At 43.6% G+C, this 20775-nt stretch overlaps 1 protein-coding gene across 1 annotated transcript in view; it reads right to left on the bottom strand.

Moving 5' to 3' along the window:
• The window catches only part of LOC147900217 (uncharacterized), a 48287-nt gene extending 28264 nt beyond the window's left edge, over window positions 1-20023 (bottom strand). The window contains exon 1 of the mRNA XM_087376805.1: window positions 17156-20023. Within this exon, the coding sequence (XP_087232931.1) occupies window positions 17156-19904 (2749 nt within the window). The 5' untranslated portion in view covers window positions 19905-20023. The remainder of the gene's footprint in view (window positions 1-17155) is intronic.
• Window positions 20024-20775: the final 752 nt, after the last annotated feature.

Here is a 20775-nt window from a genome sequence, read left to right as displayed (position 1 = left end):
ATATATATATATTAAAGAACAAAACACCCATTGAACTAAATGGAAGCAGAAGAAGGGGCTTCCAGGAGAGACCCTGGTGAGTCAAGAGTCCGGCCGACCCAGCAGGTGTCGCGCCCAGTAGCTCATACCTTATCTGGCAGGATTGCATTGCTTGAGGATGCCTTGCAACAGTTATTAGCGCAGCAGTTACAGGCCAATGCAGGGCAGTCTGAACTTAGGAGAGCGATACACAATATGTCTACCAGACCTTCTCGAGATGAGAAGGGAAAGGCTCCAATGGAACCGGAGTCTAGTGTCCATATGGTCGAGCCTAGGAAGGCTAAAGTACCAAATATTGCTAATTACAAGCCGGAAAAGTATTCTGGTTGGATGAACGACCGTAGTTCCGATGTCATTGAGACCTGGTTACACAAATGGGACGAGGCGTTCGCCATTTGTGAAATCAAAAATGACATCAAGAAGATCCGCGAGGCCACCCATATGTTTAGTGAGGCAGCGGATCGGTGGTGGATTAAACAATAAAAAGATGGTATAGCATCCACTACCTGGGAGGGGTTTAAAAGAGAATTCAGGAAACCCTTCTTACCTCCTGATGAAGCATCCCGAGCTTGGGATCAATATAGGAACCTTCGTCAGAGAAATTTGTCAATGGCAGAATACAGTGGTAAATTTCGAGAGAGCGTAATGAAGGTCGATGAACCCCTGCCTCAATCAATCCAAGTGAAAGATTTCATATTTGGATTGAATGATCGGATAAAAATAGAAGTTCGGGCTGAGTACGCGAACACGTTAGATGATGCAATAGCTATAGCCCTGAACTATGAAGATGCCAAGGGCAGCAGGCCAAGTGGGTTTGCACAGGTCGGGACCCAGTATGGGTATCCAAAAAAATCTGGGTTTAAGAAGAAATGGATTAGTAAAGGGAGTGGTTCTCAGCCGAGTGGTCAAGCCAAGCAGGCGAAACCGGCTGAAACTCCTAAACCAAGTACCACCATTGGAGTGAAGAGGAAAGTAACCCCAATGGCAGCCCGGGCTTGGTCTAAGTCTCCCTTAAACCCAGAACAAAGAGAAAAGGCGAGGAGAGAAGGCTTGTGTTTTGGATGCCTTCAGCCTCATCACTGGAAGGATTGTCCACATAACAAAGATCGTCGGATGGCTGAGATGGTGGTCTCAGAATGCGACGTGGAGATGGAGGGAAGTCCCAGAGCGGAAGAGATGCAGATTCAGCTAGCGGGATCTTCTCAGAGGTTAGTACCTTATTTGTTATGTGTGTCTATTGCTAAGCTAGTAACGAGTGCACCTGATAACATCCTATCTAATCCCGCAGCAACGGGGTATACAGCCTTTAATGATACGCTTTAATGATACGGAGTTAATTAAAATGAAAGGGCAAGTGGCCAATCATGATGTCATTGTGTTGTTTGACTCGGCGTCAACACACAATGTGATTAACTCCAAGCTCGTGAAAAGGCTGAAATTAAAGACAAGTCCATCTGACTATGCGTATACAGTCAAGATGGCAGATGGAAGTTCAACTGAAGTATGGGACCAAAGGGTTACCCAGTTGGAGCTTCGTATTCAGGACTATGCTGAGAAGCTTGATTTTGAAATGACTAAGCTTGCTCATGCAGATATAGCCCTGGGTATGGCATGGCATTCTAGGAAGAATCCAGCCATTGATTGGAAAAAGCACGTATATCAATTCAAGATGAATGATGTGCTTTATGTCTTGCGAGGTGAAAAAGATATACCTCAGGGACCGTTGGTTTCCGTGATGGAAATCAGAAAAGCTCAAGAAGAGTTTTTATTCCTTTGCACAGCATCGGTAGAGCCGGTCGATGATTCTTCGGCTAGCACAAATGTTACGCAAAGTGGTGAGATGGCCAAGCTAGCTAATCTTATAACAGAGGAGTTCTCTGAATGTTTTAGGGATGAACTACCTTATGGGTTACCTCCAGAGCGGAATGTTCAGCATAAGATTGAACTGATTCCGGGGGCAGAACCTATAAATAGACCTCCCTATAGAATGAGTTTTACTGAAGAGGCGGAGGTGCGTAGACAACTGGAAGAATACCTCAAGTTGGGGCAGATTCAACTAAGTTTCTCACCTTTTGCTTCGCCAGTGATATTAAAAAAGAAAAAGGATGATACGTTTCGCCTCTGTATAGATTACAGAGCATTGAATAATATCACTGTTAAGCACATGTATCCGATGGCTCGGATTGATGATTTGCTAGATGCATTGCATGGAGCCGTGATTTTCAGCAAGATAGATCTTGGCTAATCTTATAACAGAGGAGTTCTCTGAATGTTTTAGGGATGAACTACCTTATGGGTTACCTCCAGAGCGGAATATTCAGCATAAGATTGAACTGATTCCGGGGGCAAAACCTGTAAATAGACCTCCCTATAGAATGAGTTTTACTGAAGAGGCGGAGGTGCGTAGACAACTGGTACTTAAGGTGGTGAAGTGTGGCTTTGACATGTCAATACCTCCCCTGGGTGCTTTCATAGCTACTCTCACGTGGTCAAGTTTGATTTACAAACATGTGGGCTGAAGGTGGCAAGGCTTTTGCTTCTCAATGCTTGATGTCGATGGCGTTCTCTTCTTTGCTTGATGCAGCTTAATTCATGATGCTTTGTTCTACCATGTGCCTTGATGCTTTATGTGTGGATGCCATGCTTTGTACTATGGTCATCTCTTGCACTTGTGCTTTTGACATGCTTTGTGCATACATGCTTTGATTTGTCATTTGTTGCAAAGGTCTTACAAATTGATTTCTTTCAATATTGGCAGTGTCTAATTACTAACAATGATTCTGACTTGACACGCACGTAGAGCTCGAAAAGCAATCACTTTTTCTTTTTGAATCATGTGCAAATTCTTCCTGGATTGGAAGTTATGTCTTGTCGAAGTTTCTGTGAAAAAGAGGGGCAATTGATGATGTGGCAGAGGCTATTCACATGTTGCTTGTAAGACTGTGCTTGGCAAGGGGTTACTGAGAGAGTCGTTTGCTACAAGAGTGATGTGGGCTGGCCGTCATGCTAGGCGTGTGCTACTATAGAAGGGCCATGAGAGAGCTTGTTTGCTGGAGAAGTCACTCGAGAGGGTGTAAGGCTACTGGAGCATCGTCGCTGAAGGCGACGTGAGCCGGGAGGAGCTTTGGCTATGGCAATTCTTTGAATGGCTAGGCGGCTGTATGCAGTGCAATAGAAACAACATTGGTCGAACGGAGCTTGTTAAGCTGTTGGAGCCTGCAAGAGGCCGGGAGCCGCTCGTTGAGGGAGCTGCCTTTGTGAAGGGCGGTTGAGGTCGTGAGAGTAGTAGACATCAATGGCTGTTGTAGAGAAGGTTGAAGGCAGAGGCAGTTCGTGGAGGAGGCTGTTGCTGTAGCGAGTTGTGGCGGCTCGTGACTCTAGGAGGCTGTGGCATTGACTCAGTGCAAAATACAACACCATATGTTGACACTAAACGAGGAATTTTGCCAAGCAGCTTCGTAAATATTTCGTGGACTGAGATCTCAGCGTGTGCATGCTCGCCTAGTTTGCAGGATTCTCATCTTCACACCATAGAAGGTGCAGCTCCATATTCAGGTCCTTAGGATGGCGTTGCCCTCAAGCTTTAAGGCGCAGATTCAAGAGTAGAGCTATGGAGGCGCGAGAAATAATCTACTCTCACACAAATGAGGTCTAAAGCCTACCTTTCTCTCAAAATCAGATTTCTAATCCTCTCCCCTTTTTCTCACAAGAACAATGGGGACTGAAAATCTCTCTCTCTCTCTCTCTCTCAGTAATGAATCGAATCCCTCTTAAAAGATTTCTCTCACGAAGTAAACGAAAGAACTCTCTCTCACATAAGATCTCTCTCTCTTTCTCACTTGAAACTATCATAAACACTCAAGAAATGAATTTCTTGAACGAAAATTTCTCTCAATGCAATGAACAGAAACTTTTGTCTACGGAAGTGAACTCTCACAAGAACACTCCAGAAGCTCTAAATCTCTAAAGGATCGCAATGCCTCAGCGGAAGGCAAGGGAGCTTTGATACCATGTGAGAACATGTGTGCCTCAGGATCTATGGAGCGCTCTAAGGTGGATGGAACCTATGTGGAAACATGATGAAGAGAGTGCTCATGACATGTACCTCAAGTCAATTAGGTTCCAAGATAGATTAGCTTGGACTCATAAACAGAATCTTGAGTGAATGTGCATTTCTTCTTCTATTCAACATTACATGATAGGCCTCTTATATAGAGAGTGCCCTTAGAATAGTCAACACATGTGGGATCCTCTGATCCACCTCTCTCCTTGTGGATATCCTTGATCCACATCACATCATGTAGTCCACATCCTAGGGTGGCTACTTTAATTCTTTCCTATACCATACCTTAGCCTTTAATCTATGTGCACATGGCACCATATCTCAACAAAGTTGACTTACTTGAGGTCAGGTTAAGATATAGGTTTGTCTAGGTTAAGCTAACTAGGCATCCTAATAGTCCTAAGGGTCTTAGGTTTAAGGAGGAGACCTTTTTTTATCTCCCCTCAGACCCGCAGGCGACAGCAGAGCAAAGTACCCAGGTTCCCGTTAAGCAGGAGTCTGGAGCCCCAGCAGAATCGGCTCTGGAGGTCCCTCCACCTCCCCCGCCCCCTCCTCCTGAGGTCGCCCCCCATATGACTGGCCAAGTCGTCTGAGATACCTTGTCAAAAAAATGACAAACCTAGTCTCCTTGTTCTTCTATACACTGACGTGCAAAATGTGGCCAAATTGAGTCAGGAATACTAAAGCTAGCATTTTGAATAGGCTGCAGCGGGTCTCTACTCACACCCCTCCGACAATCACGAGCCAACATAAGCACAGTCTTGAAAGCCCAGAGATCTCGACCTAAACTCGCCCCCAGCAAGAGTTCGAGGAATATCTCCTCTGCGAAAGTCTCTGGGTATGCAACCATCAACCTGAGCTGGGGGACCCCGTCGTCGGCTACCACACTGCTGCCTTGGGTGGCAACTCCAAGACTGTGCCAAAAGCTCTACCGATGGAATGGAGGATGGTCCGATACTCCTACGAGAGGCCCGGGGAGCAGAGCATCACCAAGAAGTGAGGCACGTGGTGTGCCGACTCCATATCTGCAGCCATGAAACCATGGTACCAAGGAATGAATTTAACAAGGTGCAAGCCAAGGGGAAGAGGGCTCTGCTCTACGAGGGCTCAGGTGGTGTTGGGGGAGCTCATTTGAAGAAAGAAGACCCCCTCCCGTAGATGGCAACCTCCTCGATGTGGTCACCTTCTAGTGAAAGGCTGAACTGAATCCAATCACGCACTTGTCTCCTCATAGGTGTGAGTCCCATTATCCTGCCCGCAACGGCTCTGTCTTGTAGTGACTTGCTTGCTCTTCACCTGTTGCTTGTCTTCTAGGGAAAGGCGGACCTTAACAATTTGGAAAGTCGAGGATGCTAACATTTGAGCTCCTCTGGCCAGACCAAGGGTCACCATCAAGGTCCAATCCTCGAACAAGAACAAGCCCCCCAAAGCATTATCATTATGGGACAGATTTAAGGTCAAGACCGATCATCAAAGTTTCAAGCATATGTTCTCTTAGCCTATTGTGTCTACTACTTGACAAATTAAATGGGCTGAATATCTTCAATCTTTTGGACAACCTAGGTCCTACATTAGAATTGAACCTGGAAAGAAGAATGTAGTCACAAATGAGTCGGAAGCCTAGTGCAAACACAATCTCCATCATCCACGAGAAGAGTATGGGTGACATGAGAAATAGCTTATCTTCATGATGAAGATTATGCTGAAATATAGCAGAAATTACAGCAAGGAGTAGATGAAGGACTTGAAGGATATTCACTGGATGATGAGCATCTCTTTGTTCAGAAAATATATTTGCGTACCTAAATCCTACGGAGAACTTATAATGAGTGAATTACATCATAACCCCTATGCAGGCCATAGAGGTTTAGAGGAACCATTGACAATGTGGAGAAGTATATCCATTGGCCTCGCACATGAGAAAAGATATTACTACGTTTGTTTGAGTAGAGGTTATGATCAAATCTTCCCTCTGGTAGACCAATTGAGTAATGCCCACTTTATTCCTTGAAGAAAGGATATTACAGCCCCTAGAACTGTGAAACTCTTCATTCGAGAGGTCTTTTAACTTCATGGTTTACCTAGAACCATTACCTCAGATAATGACTCAAATTTTGTGAGCCATTTTTGGACTGCTTTGTTCGAAAATCTTAGAACTAAGTCACAACTTCCACCACTTTTCATCCCCAAACCGATGGTCAAAGTGGAAGATCATCAGTATGCTACTCTATCCATGACCAGCCTAGACTTTGGACTCAATATCTTCCTTTACTAAAGTTTGCGTACAATAACACTACCCATACATCCACTAGAAAGTCTCCATTTGAAGGTATGTATGTCAAACTCTCCCAAGTTCAGTCACACAAATAGGAGAAAAGGTCCTGATCAATTTGCTGAGAATGTGTCTTACACACTAGAGTAGGTTAAAGAACAATTTAAAACAGCTCAATACTGATACGAGAGAGCAGCCAAGAAGACGCGAAGAGATGTGCAGTTCCAAGCAGGATATTGGGTTCTTTCAAGATAGATAAATGAAGACTCAAATCAGTTCGAGGACATAGTAAAATAGCTGTGAAGTAATGTGGACCTTTTGAAGTATAAAATGCAATTTTTCCTAGTGAAAAGCAGGTTACATACAGGCTAATACTAGGAGATTCTTGGAGGATGAAGGATACTTTTCATGTCAGCATTTGGAAGGCTCAATAAGGACCATCTCCATCACAACCTCTTATGAAGAAGAACCAGAACTCAAGGGTGCAGTTATTGATACCGGAACCAATTCTTTAGATCAAGAGAAGAGTACCTGTAAACAACTGAGAACCCAACACTAACTGAAGTTTAAAGTGGATGAAAGAGTCTTTCTTTGAGGAGTACCAAGATATATTGAAGCTATACCCGGAAGATCTGCAGTTGAGGGCAACTGCCATATAAGCAAAAGGGAATGTTATGATCAATGATATGTACAGATAAAGTAGTATTGCTAGCTCAGAATTGATGGTGCCACAATGGTGTACATTTAATAAGTAGTGCCATGGCTATGTGATGAATTGTAGTTATTGACATTATGATTATAAGACAGCCTAGATAGAGGCTTAGATCTCGACTTTGGAATTTTGATGGAGCCCTCAGGTCTTAATGGGACTAAGCCATGGTACCAACAATGTATATCGGTCAGTATTTATCAATAAGATATGCACTCACGCATCTAGGTCCTAGGAAGTGTAGGAAACGAAAAAGGGTCCATTAGGATGCATGAAATGGTAGGTCAAACAGTCTTAGGCTAAGGGAAGATATAAAGGGGAAGCCTCTTCATGTCTCCAACTTGCATTCATGGGTAGCTTTTTCCCACCGTGCATCTAGGTCAAGTAGAAACAAATTCTTTCATGAGGGTCACATTTAGTTTGATAACAACCTTCGGAAAGAGCGTGGCTAGCACCACAGCTTGGCATATATGGGGCTGCGAGGTGTAGCCTCGTGATAGACCACCCTCTATGTATACCTAAAATGGGCTGGTCTTCCAAGTTCTACAAGTGGAGCGAGAGCTTGCAAATGGCCGTGGCCTACAAGTCAATTAGTGTGGGTTGATTGCTAGGTAAGGCACTGGCACCTGCATAAAGGATTTGATTTGAACCAGGGGCATCCACAGATTATGCCTCACAGTCAACCACAGTGTGTAGTTGACTTTAAAAGATGGATACTAACCAGAAGTATATTGCCCCTACACTCATGGGTGTCCTGTGGAACCAGAACTGCACTCTCATTGTATTGCCCTAAAGGAAATACTGAGTCACTGTGGCTTGTCGTCTGGACAGAAATCTTACCTCTTCTCTCCCTTTACGTTAGGGGTCTCTTCATGGACCTCAAATACATAAGTTGATAGCCTCCCAGATACAATAGTGTACAATTTCGACTTTCTTTCTTTCCATAAAAGTAGAACCTTCTATATCCTCCTCTGAAAATCATACAGGATCAGCTACCTCAGGGTTCCTCAGTGGTGGAGCAGGCACCACCAACTAGTGTGGTGGACTATAAAACTGACGGATTTCTTGATCCGTGTGAATGTAAAAAGTAGCCAAAAGCCAAGCCTTTCTAGAAACTCTCACAATACTCAGAGACCTGCCTAGAGCTCTTGTTGCTCTGCACCCAAATTAAGTGCAGGTTATAAAATGATGTCCAGCCAGACATTGATGAGTGTGGCCACAGGTCAAGTCTGCTGCCACTCTCATCAATGATCGTGAGTTCCAGCACAGAGAGCCCAGTATGGAGTCATAGGGAGGTCCACCATCCTTGAGCTCTTGCAGCTGTTGTACTCATCCAGCCAGTTTGTGGCCCCATGACATAAAGCAAAATACTCTTTACGGAAGGAAGCCTTGCCACTCTTATGGACCCAACCAGTTGTCTTATGCACACTTACATCTCTTCTTTTCACGCTATGCTTCCATTGCATAATAGGAGTTTCAAAATGCACGTGGGGAGAACGGGGGGGTCTCCTTTCCATTAAGAAGAACGGGGGGGTCTCCTTTCCTCACGGTTTAAGGATTTTAAGGGTCTATTCGCACAGCGGGGGGGCCGGGGGGGGGAGTCACCCTGTTAGGACACCCCGTTCCCCGTCCAAAGACCAGAAAATTTGGAGGAAGTCCTTACCTCAAGGCTTCTAATTTGGGATGTCGGTGGCTCCGAGCTTCGAGAACTAGAGCATGGCGCTGAGTTTACGCCTTTAACTCAAAATCCCATACACATGGATTATAATCCAAGTGCAAGAGAGAGAGAGGAGTCTCCCGTTGATAAGCTGGTTTCTCAGCTTAGCCATATGATTGAATAGTCCATTATGACAAAATTAGGAACTAAGAGAGTGCTGAATTTTGGGGATGACGATTTAAGTACCCCGTCAAAGAGAGCTAAATTCTAACCCCGAGAGAGAATAGAGTTCCCAATGTTAGAATTATTATTATAATTCAGCAGCGACCAATCTAATGTAATAAGTAGGTTAGGGGCACTTTTCCCTCATTTAGAGGTTTTTCCCCCTAACCACAGTTAGTTCACTAACTATCGTTAGTGAAGGATAAGGTTTTGTCACTTAGACAAAACCCATCCCACTTCTTGTAACAGTCACTTCTTCTATTGCAAACACTACGTTCAGCTCTCTTGCTTCCTGCTGTCACTCTCTTGATTTCTAACATTTGGTATCAGAGCAGCAAGATCCTGCTCTCAGCTTCCTTGCCTGCGAGCTTACTGCCCAGCTACCCTGCTCCCTGCTCGTCATCCATACAGCCCGTCGTTCGTACAATCCATACGTACAATCTGTACGGACTCAGCTCCTGCACCGCCGTACCAGTGCCAATCTACTTGCAGCTTCCGTCCGCACAATCTGTACGAACTGATTCCATACACCAGCCCACGCTTCCTGCTCTCGAGGTGCCGTACAACGCCGTCAGGTCCGTACAGCCGTACAAGCTCACGGAGCTCCCGCTGTCCGTACATCTGCACCAGCCCCCGTACAATCGTACGCCATACTGTCGTACAGTTCCGCCGTACAACTGCAGTTAATATTTCCATACTTCCGTCAAGTATCCGTACATTCAGTGTTGTCTGCGCTGTACTGTTTTGTATAGCCGTACATTTCGTCGTCGTACAGCCATACCTTCGCCGCACGTGTGGCAACTGCAACTCGCCCGTACTTCTGTCAGCGACGTACAGATTTCGTATCTTTCTGTACAACTGTCGTCCGTACTCCGTACAGTTGGTCGTCCGTACAGCAGCAGCAACCGTACAGCCGTACATTGTACGGATTTCGTACTGACAGTTCCGTACTGTCAGTTCCATACAATCTGAGGAGCCCGTACTTTGTGCAGATTTTTTCTTTTTTGCAGGTGGACTCTAAAAGGTGTTTCCTGATAGGCATTTGCACATAGAGCCATTGTTTGGCTAAGATCTTGCAAGAATTTGGGGCATTCCGTATTTGTGGACAGACTTTGCATTTGTTGCAAAGAATTGCAAAAATTTGGGGCTTTTGCAATCACACTGCAATTTTGCACTGAAATTTGGGGCTTTTGCAGGCAGAGTGCAATTTGTGCAACATTTGGGGCTTTCAGACCATTTGCCCTCTTTTGTATGCAATTTCCCACAAGAAATTGGGGCTTTTGCATTTGGGTTGCAATTTTGCAAGTAAAAGAGCATTTTGGAAGTTTGAAGACAGTTTTGGACTCAGTACGAGTCAAATTGCAGACTTTTGCCACCTTTTGCAGATTTTTGGGCATTGAGCAGAGCATTGTGGTGCATTTTGAGCCTTTGACAGGCTGTGACAGTATTTGTCACTGTGGGCATATTCTTCTTTGCAGAATTTACTTGTGCATCTTACATCCCAGGAAGGGATTCTACTTGTTCAGTTTGCTGTATTTCTGAGTTTATCTGGCAAAAATGGCACATAACAACTCAAATGAGGTGTTCGGGGTTCTGACACAGGAGGATAAGTTGGATGGCACCAACTACTCCTTGTGGAGTTTCATGGTATGCAATATCTTAGTTGGCAGAAATCTTTGGGATTATGTCAATGGAGATGAAGAAAGACCAGATACAACGCCTATACCTGTCACTCCAGCTAGAGGCAGGGGTAGAGGTACAAATACAGCACAGGTAATTGGAGTAGCCGCTCCAGGAGCTCCCACAGCAGAGCAGAAAAGATGGGACTCTAGACATGCACAAGCTCTTTCAGTAATTTCTCTTTCTGTCAAGAGGTTCATTATACCTCATATTCGGTCATGCAAGACATCTATGGCAGCTTGGGTAATACTGGAGAGTATGTTTGCAGCAAGAAACGATGCCAGAGTTTCCTTTCTGAAGCGAGAACTTTCCCATACACATATGGAGGAGGGAGATTCCATGAATTCTCATCTCACTAAGCTTTAGGATCTTAGGGAACAATTGCTGAACATTGATGAAGTCATTCCGGATTCAGAGATGATCTCCACCGCTCTGAACTCTCTTCATGAGTCCTATCTTGGTTTCCACACCTCGCTGAATTTGTCATTGAGGGGGGGCAGCAATCCTCTCTCCTTTCATGAGTTGGTAGGACTTCTGTTGCAGAAGGAACAAACACGCAAAAATATGGCAACCCGGGCTGGCAAGCATGCTATGCTCTCTAAGTTCAAGCCCAAGGGTGAAGGGCAGCATAAGCCACATGCCCATCAGCCCACACATCAGCATAAAGCTGATTCTGGACAGCCTTCTTATAAGGCACAGGGTGATACAAACAAGCAGAAAAAGAAGGGCATCTGTCATTACTGCAAAAAGCCAGGTCATTATATTGGAGAGTGCAAGAAGCACATAGCCAAAGAAACGAAAAGGGATTCCGGTATGGCTGTATCAGATGCATCAGGTCCACATTGCCATGATGGAGGAGATGTTGCAGCCAACTTGGTTGAAGAGCACTATGCCTTTTGACTTGCACTTCAGATTTTTCAGTGGGTAGTTCAGATACTACAGCCACTAATGATGATGACCCATATGCTTTTTTGACTTGCAGTTACGATCCTTCAAAGGATGAATGCTCTTTCAGTGTTGATGAGACACTACATACTTGGTATTTTGATAGTGGTGCTTCAAAGCACATCACTTCCAAGAAAAATATGTTTGTAACTTTGCATTCTTCACCCACCAAGAAGAAAGTCACATGTGCAAATAATTCTTCTCATTCAGTATGTGGAGTTGGAGATATTATTCTCACATCCACTGATGGCACAGATTTCAGAATTTCAGATGTACTCTATGTGCCAGGTATAAAGAAGAATTTGCTTTCAATGTCCTCACTCAATCGAGGAGGATTTCAAGTTGTTTTTTATGATGACAAGTGTGCAGTCAGAGACAAAGAAAATGAATATGCTTTAAGATTGTCTGGCACTTTGTAGTGGGGTCTTTTTCAGCTTGATTTATATGAAAAAAGATCCCAACTTGCATTATCAATTAGCACTCCCACGGCTGCAATGCACAATGCAGAGTTGTGGCATGCCAGGTATGGGCACATGAGCTATGGCAGCATAATGACACTTCAGAGGCATAATATGGTTGATGCATTACCTCCTTTGGAGTCCCCTCCTCCTCATACATGTGAAGGTTGCATTCTTGGCAAAATGCATAGGCTTCCCTTCAAGAAGGATGGTGCAGTGAAAGCTACAAGAAAATTGCAGCTTATTCACAGTGATGTCTGTGGTCCCATGAGGACACCTGCTTTTGGGGGTTATCTCTATTTTGTTACATTCATAGATGACTTTACCAACTACACTTGGGTTTATGGTCTCAAGGCAAAATCAGAAGTGTTTATGCATTTCAAACACTTTGTGGCTATGGTTGAAAATGAGACAGGACTCAAGGTGTAGACACTTTGCACAGATCGAGGGGAGGAGTACATGTCTCATGAATTTGAGACATTTCTGAAGAAAAAAGGTATTATGCATCAGCTTACAGTGAGGCTTACACCTCAACAGAATGGCAAAGCTGAGCGGAAGAATCGCACCACCATGGAAATGGATAGATGCATGCTCACAAGTAAGAAGTTGCCTCACAGGTTTTGGCTGGAAGGCCTCATGTGTGCGAACTATATTTTAAATGCGGCTCCTACAAAGGCTTTGAAGACAATCACTCCCTATGAGGCATGGCATGGGAGAAAGCCTTCAATGGACCACTTCAGAGTTTTTGGTTGTGTTGCATATGCCCACGTGCCTGCGGAGTTCAGACACAAGTTGTCAGATAAGACACTAAAATGCATTTTTGTGGGATATAGTTCACAAAGCAAAGGCTATCGTCTCTACAATCCTGCTACACGCAAGATTTTTGTCAATAGAGATGTCATATTCTCTGAAAATTCTGCACATACAAATGCTGAATTTCAGATTCCGACCTCTTCAGATGATGTGTTTGAGGGGATGCTTCCTATAGCATTTGGTTCCCCCGCTGAAAATCAGAATTTACAGCAACCTCCACCAGCTCCACAAATACAGATTCAGCCCCCAGCTGAATTGGTACAACCTCAGGGTGTGGATGAAGTTGTCAGGCAAGAAATTCAAGAGATACACGCAACCAAAACAGTCCCGCATTGGTTGCTTCAGACTCTCAGGGAGAGTAGGCTTGAAGCTCCATTTCCTGTGCAATAAGGCACATGGAGGGAGCTCATTCAGTTGAATCAGCTTATGCAGGTACTCTTCTTGATGAGGAGGAGCCTGAGACATTTGAAGAAGCAAAACATTGGATGAATCCCATGCACGATGAGTTGCAGTCCATTCATAAAAATCAGACTTGGGATGTTGTGGATTTGCCACCAGGTAAGAATGCCATAGGTACACGGTGGGTTTTCAAAGTCAAAAGAAAACCAGATGGGTCCATTGATCGGTACAAGGCAAGGCTGGTTGCAAAAGGATATGCTCAGAAAAAGGGCATAGATTATGAGGAGACTTTTGCTCCTACATCCAAGATGATAACCATCAGGTCGGTTATAGCCATGGCTGCAAATTTTGAATGGAATGTTCATCAGTTGGACATTAAAACAGCTTTCCTTAATGGAGACTTGTTGGAAGAGGTTTATGTCAAACAACCTCCGGGCTTTCAAATTTCAGAAAATGCACTTCAGGTATGCAAGCTGAATAAAGCTTTATATGGGCTAAAACAAGCCCCACGTGCATGGTATGCCAAAATTGATGCCTTTCTGACCAGCAAGGGGCTGCACAATAGTCCAACTGAGAGCACCCTCTACATCAAGAAGGATGGGGGGGATATTCTGATCATCATTCTTTATGTAGATGACATGCTGCTCACCGGATCAAATGAGGAAGTAATTGCAGATTTCAAGACCCAATTGAAAGCTACATTTGATATGTCAGACTTGGGCTTGTTACATTTCTTTTTGGGGATCCAGTTTATTCAAGAGAAACGTGGCATTGTTATGTCTCCGTCCAAGTATGTTCAAAAGCTCTTGGACAGATTCAACATGCATGATTGCAAGCCTATGTCCACTCCCATGGAGCCAGGGCTGATGAAGCTTACAATGCATGATGCGGGTGAATCAATTGATGTCACACTCTATAGTCAGGCTGTTGGATGCCTTATTTATCTCTGCAATACACGACCTGATATTCAGTTTTCAGTTTCTCAGGTGAGCAGGTATATGCACAGCCCAAAGATTATGCATTGGCAGGCTGTAAAACGCATCTTCCGTTACTTGCAAGGTACAAAGTCTTTTGGCTTGATGTTTCCCAGGAGGGGTGACTTGCAGATGCATGCTTACAGTGACTCAGATTGGGCTGGAGACTATGATACTAGGCAGTGGCTGCGTCGTTTATTTGCTGATCTTCATCTTTCATTGGAGGGTCCTTCTCCGATTCTCACTGATAGTCAGAGTGCTATAGCAGTGGCAAAGAATCCTGTGTTTCATGTTCGCACGAAGCACATTGAGGTTCACTATCACTATGTCAGAGAGAAGTTGCATGCAGGAGAGATCAGTATGATCTATGTGTCAACACATGACAATGTTGCAGACATCTTCACCAAACCACTTCCACGTGAAAAGTTTGAGGCATTTCGCAGTGCCCTGAACTTATATCCTTTTGGTGATTGATCATTTCCTTGTACATGACATTGGCACTGCAGGGGGGTGTTAGAATTATTATTATAATTCAGCAGTGACCAATGTAATGTAATAAGTAGGTTAGGGGCACTTTTCCCTCATTTAGAGGTTTTTCCCGCTAACCATAGTTAGTGAAGGATAAGGTTTTGTCACTTAGACAAAACCCATCCCACTTCTTGTAACAGTCACTTCTTCTATTGCAAACACTACGTTCAGCTCTCTTGCTTCCTGCTCTCACTCTCTTGATTTCTAACACCCAAAGTATGATGGAGCAAGAGAGGCGGATAAAATCCTCAATTGGATTCGCCATTTTGAACTATATTTTGCCCATCAAGATAAGACCGACCATGAGAAGCTTGCTCTTGCCACACTGCATCTACAAAAGGATGCTTTGATGTGGTGGTCCTTATCACAAACGGGAAAAGAGCCTCTTCTTCAATGGTCCAAATTTGTAGAGCACCTTAAGGCCACTTTCATGCCTCCGAGGCATGAAGAAGAATTGACCTTCCGTTGGGAAAGATTGAGGCAATTCAAAAATAAGAGTAACGCTGAATTTACTGCTAGGTTCTGGAAACTCTCTTTAGAGTTACCTGAGAAGAGTGAAGATGATAAAAGGAAGAAGTATTTAGCAGCCCTAACCCCGAAAGTGAGGTATGAGGTTGAAATGTTCAACCCAACCAGCTTGAAAGACCTCACTAAATTCGCTAAGATTGCTGAGAGGAAATTGAATCCTCATAAACCCTTCAACAAAGGAAATGAGAAAGCCATTGTACAAAATGTTAACAGCCAATCACGTCCTGGATGGATACCATTTCCTTCCATGACTGATGATGAGAAGAAAGAGCTAATTAAGGAGGGTAAATGTTTCGGATGTAAGAAACATAAGCCAGGGCATCCATGGCATAAATGTCCTACTCTATTAGCCAAAATTGTCAAAACCAATTCTGTAAAAGAAAAAGGTAAAGCATCCAAGCAGGAGGGTGAGGCTTCTACCTCCTCATCCCAAGACTCTACGATGAACATAGAACCAAGAGTAAATGCTATCCATTCAGCCAACACTCGTGTATGGATGTGTGAACTGAATAGAGAGTAGACATATTCATTGTGGAGTATAGACGAAGAAAGATCCGTGTAGAGCGTCTGATAGGATAAATAGGGCTGAAATAGAAGAGTTGGAAAAAGAGATTGAAGGTCTATAGTTTCTATAAATTAAGTAGTTCTCCATCACAAAATCATCTATAGCCAAGGTCTACCTAGTTCAATGAAACATTTGGGTGAGAGAATCATTTTAATACTAACCAATTTGTTGAGAATATGTTTCAGCTTATTGAGCAGGTTACTATAAAGAGATTTCGGCAGCTAAGTTTTCAAAAGAGGATTCTGAGCATGAAGAGATATTGAAGAGGCACTGCGGTGGTACTTTTGCATTTTGAATATTCAGCATCAAGAGGAACCAGAACTTGAAGATGAGATTTAGGTTCTCTATTTGCAGATTATGAAGAGGAGATGCAAATGCAGAAGTAAAAGAGAAGCGTACGCAAGAGAAAGAGACAAGAGAGGATCCAGAAGAGGACTTCTACTCATTCAAGTAGGAGGGAGTGTCATGACAAGAGAAATCACTAATCCGTGATTAGTAGACATTGAAAACATTACTATATATTATACGCCAAAGGTGTGACATGTATTCGTATTTATGATGGACACCGACCGATTTGTTATGGCGGTGGATCATCTGAGTAGATAGGACTAGTCGAGCTGGAGCCACTGCTTCAGGCAGCATCAAATTTGGACATGTGATACTTATTCTATTAATAAAAATGTGCACACACGTGTCTAGGTCCTAGGGGCAATAGGAAGGGAAGGGTGCATTAAGGTGCTTTGAATGGTAGATGCATGGGTCATAGGCTAAGGGTAGGTGTAAATGGGAAGATGGAACTTGATTGATCTCAAGGGACATTAATGAAAGGGTTCACCCTTCCATTGTGAATCTCATGTAGCATTCTCTATTCACCTTGCATTCATCCGCCATCTCTCACACACCTTGCATGTAGGTCGAATTAGAAACAAGTACTCTAACGAGGGCGCTCTTCCCCATTGGAGGGCCAATCGGCATTCAAATTCTGCATGCATTGCACACATTTGCATTCTTGAGAAGGCTGGTTATTCATAGTAATGGGGGAATGATTCAATAGCAAACAATGTACAACAGCCCCTGTACAGAATGCCGCATCCAATGACCTGATGATGTGCATGTAAGTGTTGCAGATTGAGGATAGTTGTGATTCCTTGGATTAGCAAGCAAGACCTACACATGAAGACAGACATCCATGCAAGGACAAGCACACAGGTGTACAAGCAAACACACAGAACTGAATGACAGAAAGAGAGACAGATGGACAGAATGCATCATGGCAGCTTCACATCCAAACATGATCACTCACCTGGTGCAATGTATCCATAAGATCCTGCGATAGTAGACATGGACTTCGAATGAGATGCATCAACCAGCTTTGCTAACCCAAAATCTCCCACATGAGCTTCAAATTTTTCGTCCAGGAGAATGTTGTTAGATTTGATGTCCCTATGAATGATGCCAGGTTTGCAATCATGGTGCAAATAAGATAAACCCTCCGCAGCACCCAAAGCTATCTGATACCTTGTTTCCCATTCCATATCACAGGAATCAGCATGCAAAAGCTCCCCTAAGCTTCCCCTTGGCATATATTCATATAGAAGAAGATTAGCCTCTGGGTGAAAACAGAAACCATGTAGCTTGACAATGTTACGATGCCTTATCTTGCCCAGTGTAGCAATCTCTGCATGGAAACTTTTCAACACCTCTCTCTCTCTAAACAGTCTCTTTACAGCAATAATACCATGAGAAGGTATAATTGCCTTATAAACTGTACCACAAGCACCACTTCCTATTATAAAGCTCTCTGAGAAGTTATTTGTGGCTTCCACAATATTTTGGAGCCTGAAATCTGGCATAGGGGAAAAGTTAAAGTCTGAAGCAAAACTTTTTTCTTCCTCCAATGGAATGAAGATTCTTGATGACCTGCTACAAAACCAGCATGCTACCACCATAATTACCAAAGTTGCTGTTCCCAAAATAGCTGTAGCGATCCCTACAATTTCTTGCATCGATGTGCCAGCCTCTTGCAAAATGGTTTTCTCTGCATCAGGAGAGAGAAAATAATCTGGCTTACAGGCATCTGGCAATGGAGCACCACAAAGCCCATCATTTTCTATAAAACTTGATACAGGCATTTTTTCAAAGATGGCAGTGCTGGGTATTGGTCCGGTCAGCTGATTAAAAGAGGCATTGAACACAATGAGGCTGGTCATACTAGCAAAAGACGCTGGAATACGCCCATATAGTTCATTGCTCTCCAAACACAAGTATTCCAGCATGACAAGACTGCCTAGTTCAGCAGGTATATTTCCAGTAAGCTTGTTATAGCTAAGATTTAGAGCAATCTGTAAACTGATGACCCTTCCGAGTTCTGTTGGAATGTTACCAGTAAGATTGTTTCCACCCATTTGTAGTTCCGTCAGATGAGTAAGGTTACCAAATGTGCTGGGAATGGAACCTGTCAGGTGGTTCCCTGAGAGAATAAGCTTTTCTAACTGAAGTAAGAGGCCAAGCTTGGGAGGAACTCTGCCTGTAAAAGCATTACCGCTCATATCCATCTTGAGAAGGTTTGAACAATTAGCCAAATCTGGATGAATGCTACCGGTTAGGAAGTTTGATGAAACATTCAAGACTACTAATTTTGTTAGGTTCCCAAGCTCACGTGGAAGCTCTCCTGTCAGAAAATTGCTTGAAAGACTTAGGCTTTGGAGGCTCATGCAATTTCCAAGCTCAGGAGGAATGCTTCCTCTGAACTGATTCTGAGAAAGATCAAGGCTAGTAAGGTTGCCGAGCATATTTAACTCCAATGGAATCCCACCAGTCAGCTTGTTATTTTGTAAATGAAGCTCCACTAAAGAAGGACAGCCCCTCACCCCCATTGGAATTTCTCCTGTCAATCGATTATACCAGACATTCAACCGAGTGAGCTGCTTGTACTTGCAAACATGCACTGGCATGCTTCCAGTGAGATTATTGGCAGACATGTCCAGTTCTAACAAGTTACTGTAACCCCCAATGAGAGGAGGAATTATACCCACCAAATTGTTTTCAAAAAGTCGTATTACTTCAAGGTTTTCAAGGTACTGCAGCCTTACTGGAATTGTACCCGTAAGTGCATTGATAGAAAGTTCTAATTTATGTAGGCTAGTCAAGTTACTGAACTCAAGAGGAATTTCCCCAGACAAATGATTCTGATAGAGCTGTAGAACCTCCAATTTCAACAATGAACTAAATTCCACTGGTATGGTACCTATAAGCTGATTCTCAGAAAAATCCATCTCTACAAGTGAGGTGCAATTACCAAGCTCTTTTGGTATAGTCCCAGTCAAATGGTTTCTATACAAATATAAACTTTCCATCAATGAAAGTTTCCCTAGTTCTGGTGGAATTCGTCCTGTCAATTGGTTGTCATACAAAGCCAACAACTGCAAGTTCCCACAATTGCCAAGCTCTGGGGGGATGCTCCCAATGAGATTATTATGCCACAAAGCAAGACTAGTGAGATTCTGAATTACCCCTAAGACTCCAGGAATCTCTCCCTCAAGTTGGTTCTCAGGTAGATTAAGGACTTGCAGGCTTACACAATAACTTAATTCCAAAGGAATGGATCCAGACAATGAATTATTTCCAGCACGAAAAACTGAAAGATTTTTCAGATTGCCAAGGGACAAAGGTAGAGAACCTGTCAGGTTATTACTGTAACATAATAATTTTTGCAGAGAGCTAAGATTGCCAAACTCTCCAGGGACACTGCCAGTGAGACCGTTCTCATACACATAGAGAATCTGGAGATTTTGTAAATTTCCCAATTCCTTTGGTATACTTTCAGATAGCTTGTTGCTGCTAAGGTCCAGGATCTGGAGAGAAAAGAGGTTGCCTAAGTCTTTTGGGATTTTTCCATATAAGGCATTTCCTGCAAGATTAAGAAGTTGCAAGGACTTCAAATGGCACAGCTCTTTTGGGATAATACCAAAAAACATATTATTGGCTAAATTCAGCACCCTTAGTTCTGTCAATAAACCAAGGCTGCTTGGAATTTTCCCTGTCAAATTCATGCCTAAGAGAGACAAAGTAGTGACACGGCCATTGCTACAGCCAATACCATTCCAGTCACACGGCTCACCCTCTGAAGCATTCCATCCCTTCAAGTGACCAAACGGATCTTTCACTTGGGTCTGAAACTCTAGTAGGTGTGTGCCATCGGGGGAAACAGCTAGAATGCAAGACAAGGATTCCATATAAAAGAGAGCGGCGACTACTATATGGGCAATCCTCTGAGCGCCCCACATGATGATGTCGTTGCCTCCCTCGAACGACACTTACTATGCGCATGTATCATTTATGTCATCCTTTCCGCTTATGAGATATCAGGAAACAAAACTTGAGATCCTTGAAAGTTGGGTAGAGACACTATGGCAGATAGCCGAAGATATAGCATCTCAGCAGCTAATTGAAAATGGCAATCCCTCGTCAGAAAAGGCCTTAACAAAAGTTTGCACTCTTCAGAAAGAGAAGCATTGATCAGGAGACTCAAGGATTTGAATCTGCACACGTCTGAAGTCGGTACGAGGGGTAGGGGCTCAGGACAAGGTACTTCATAAACAGCGCTGCTTCTGAGAGACATACAGACTAAGGACCAGAAATGGCATGCGAGGTCGAAGCCATGGAAGTGTGAAGGTAAACATTTGCATTGGAAGACCGTAACAATGTCCTTGTGAGGCAGACTGTTATAGAGACAGGGGAGAGGGAGAAACAAAAACAGAGCAAGTAACGCCATTACTGAAGAAGCAGCAGGACGTACAAGGTCAGTTCACGCAGATTGATGCCCAAATCTAGTCAATTTCCGGACTCTGTAAGCTTGGGGCAGGGGAAGATGACAGAAAGCACGCGCTAGTTGAATCTAATGAGCAGGGACACTATATTAGG

Source organism: Dipteris shenzhenensis, chromosome 7, assembly GCF_047967505.1.
Source record: "Dipteris shenzhenensis isolate YYH24624 ecotype China chromosome 7, Dip_SZ_1.0, whole genome shotgun sequence".
NCBI lineage: Eukaryota > Viridiplantae > Streptophyta > Polypodiopsida > Gleicheniales > Dipteridaceae > Dipteris > Dipteris shenzhenensis.
This window is presented reverse-complemented; position numbering and strand designations above follow the sequence as displayed.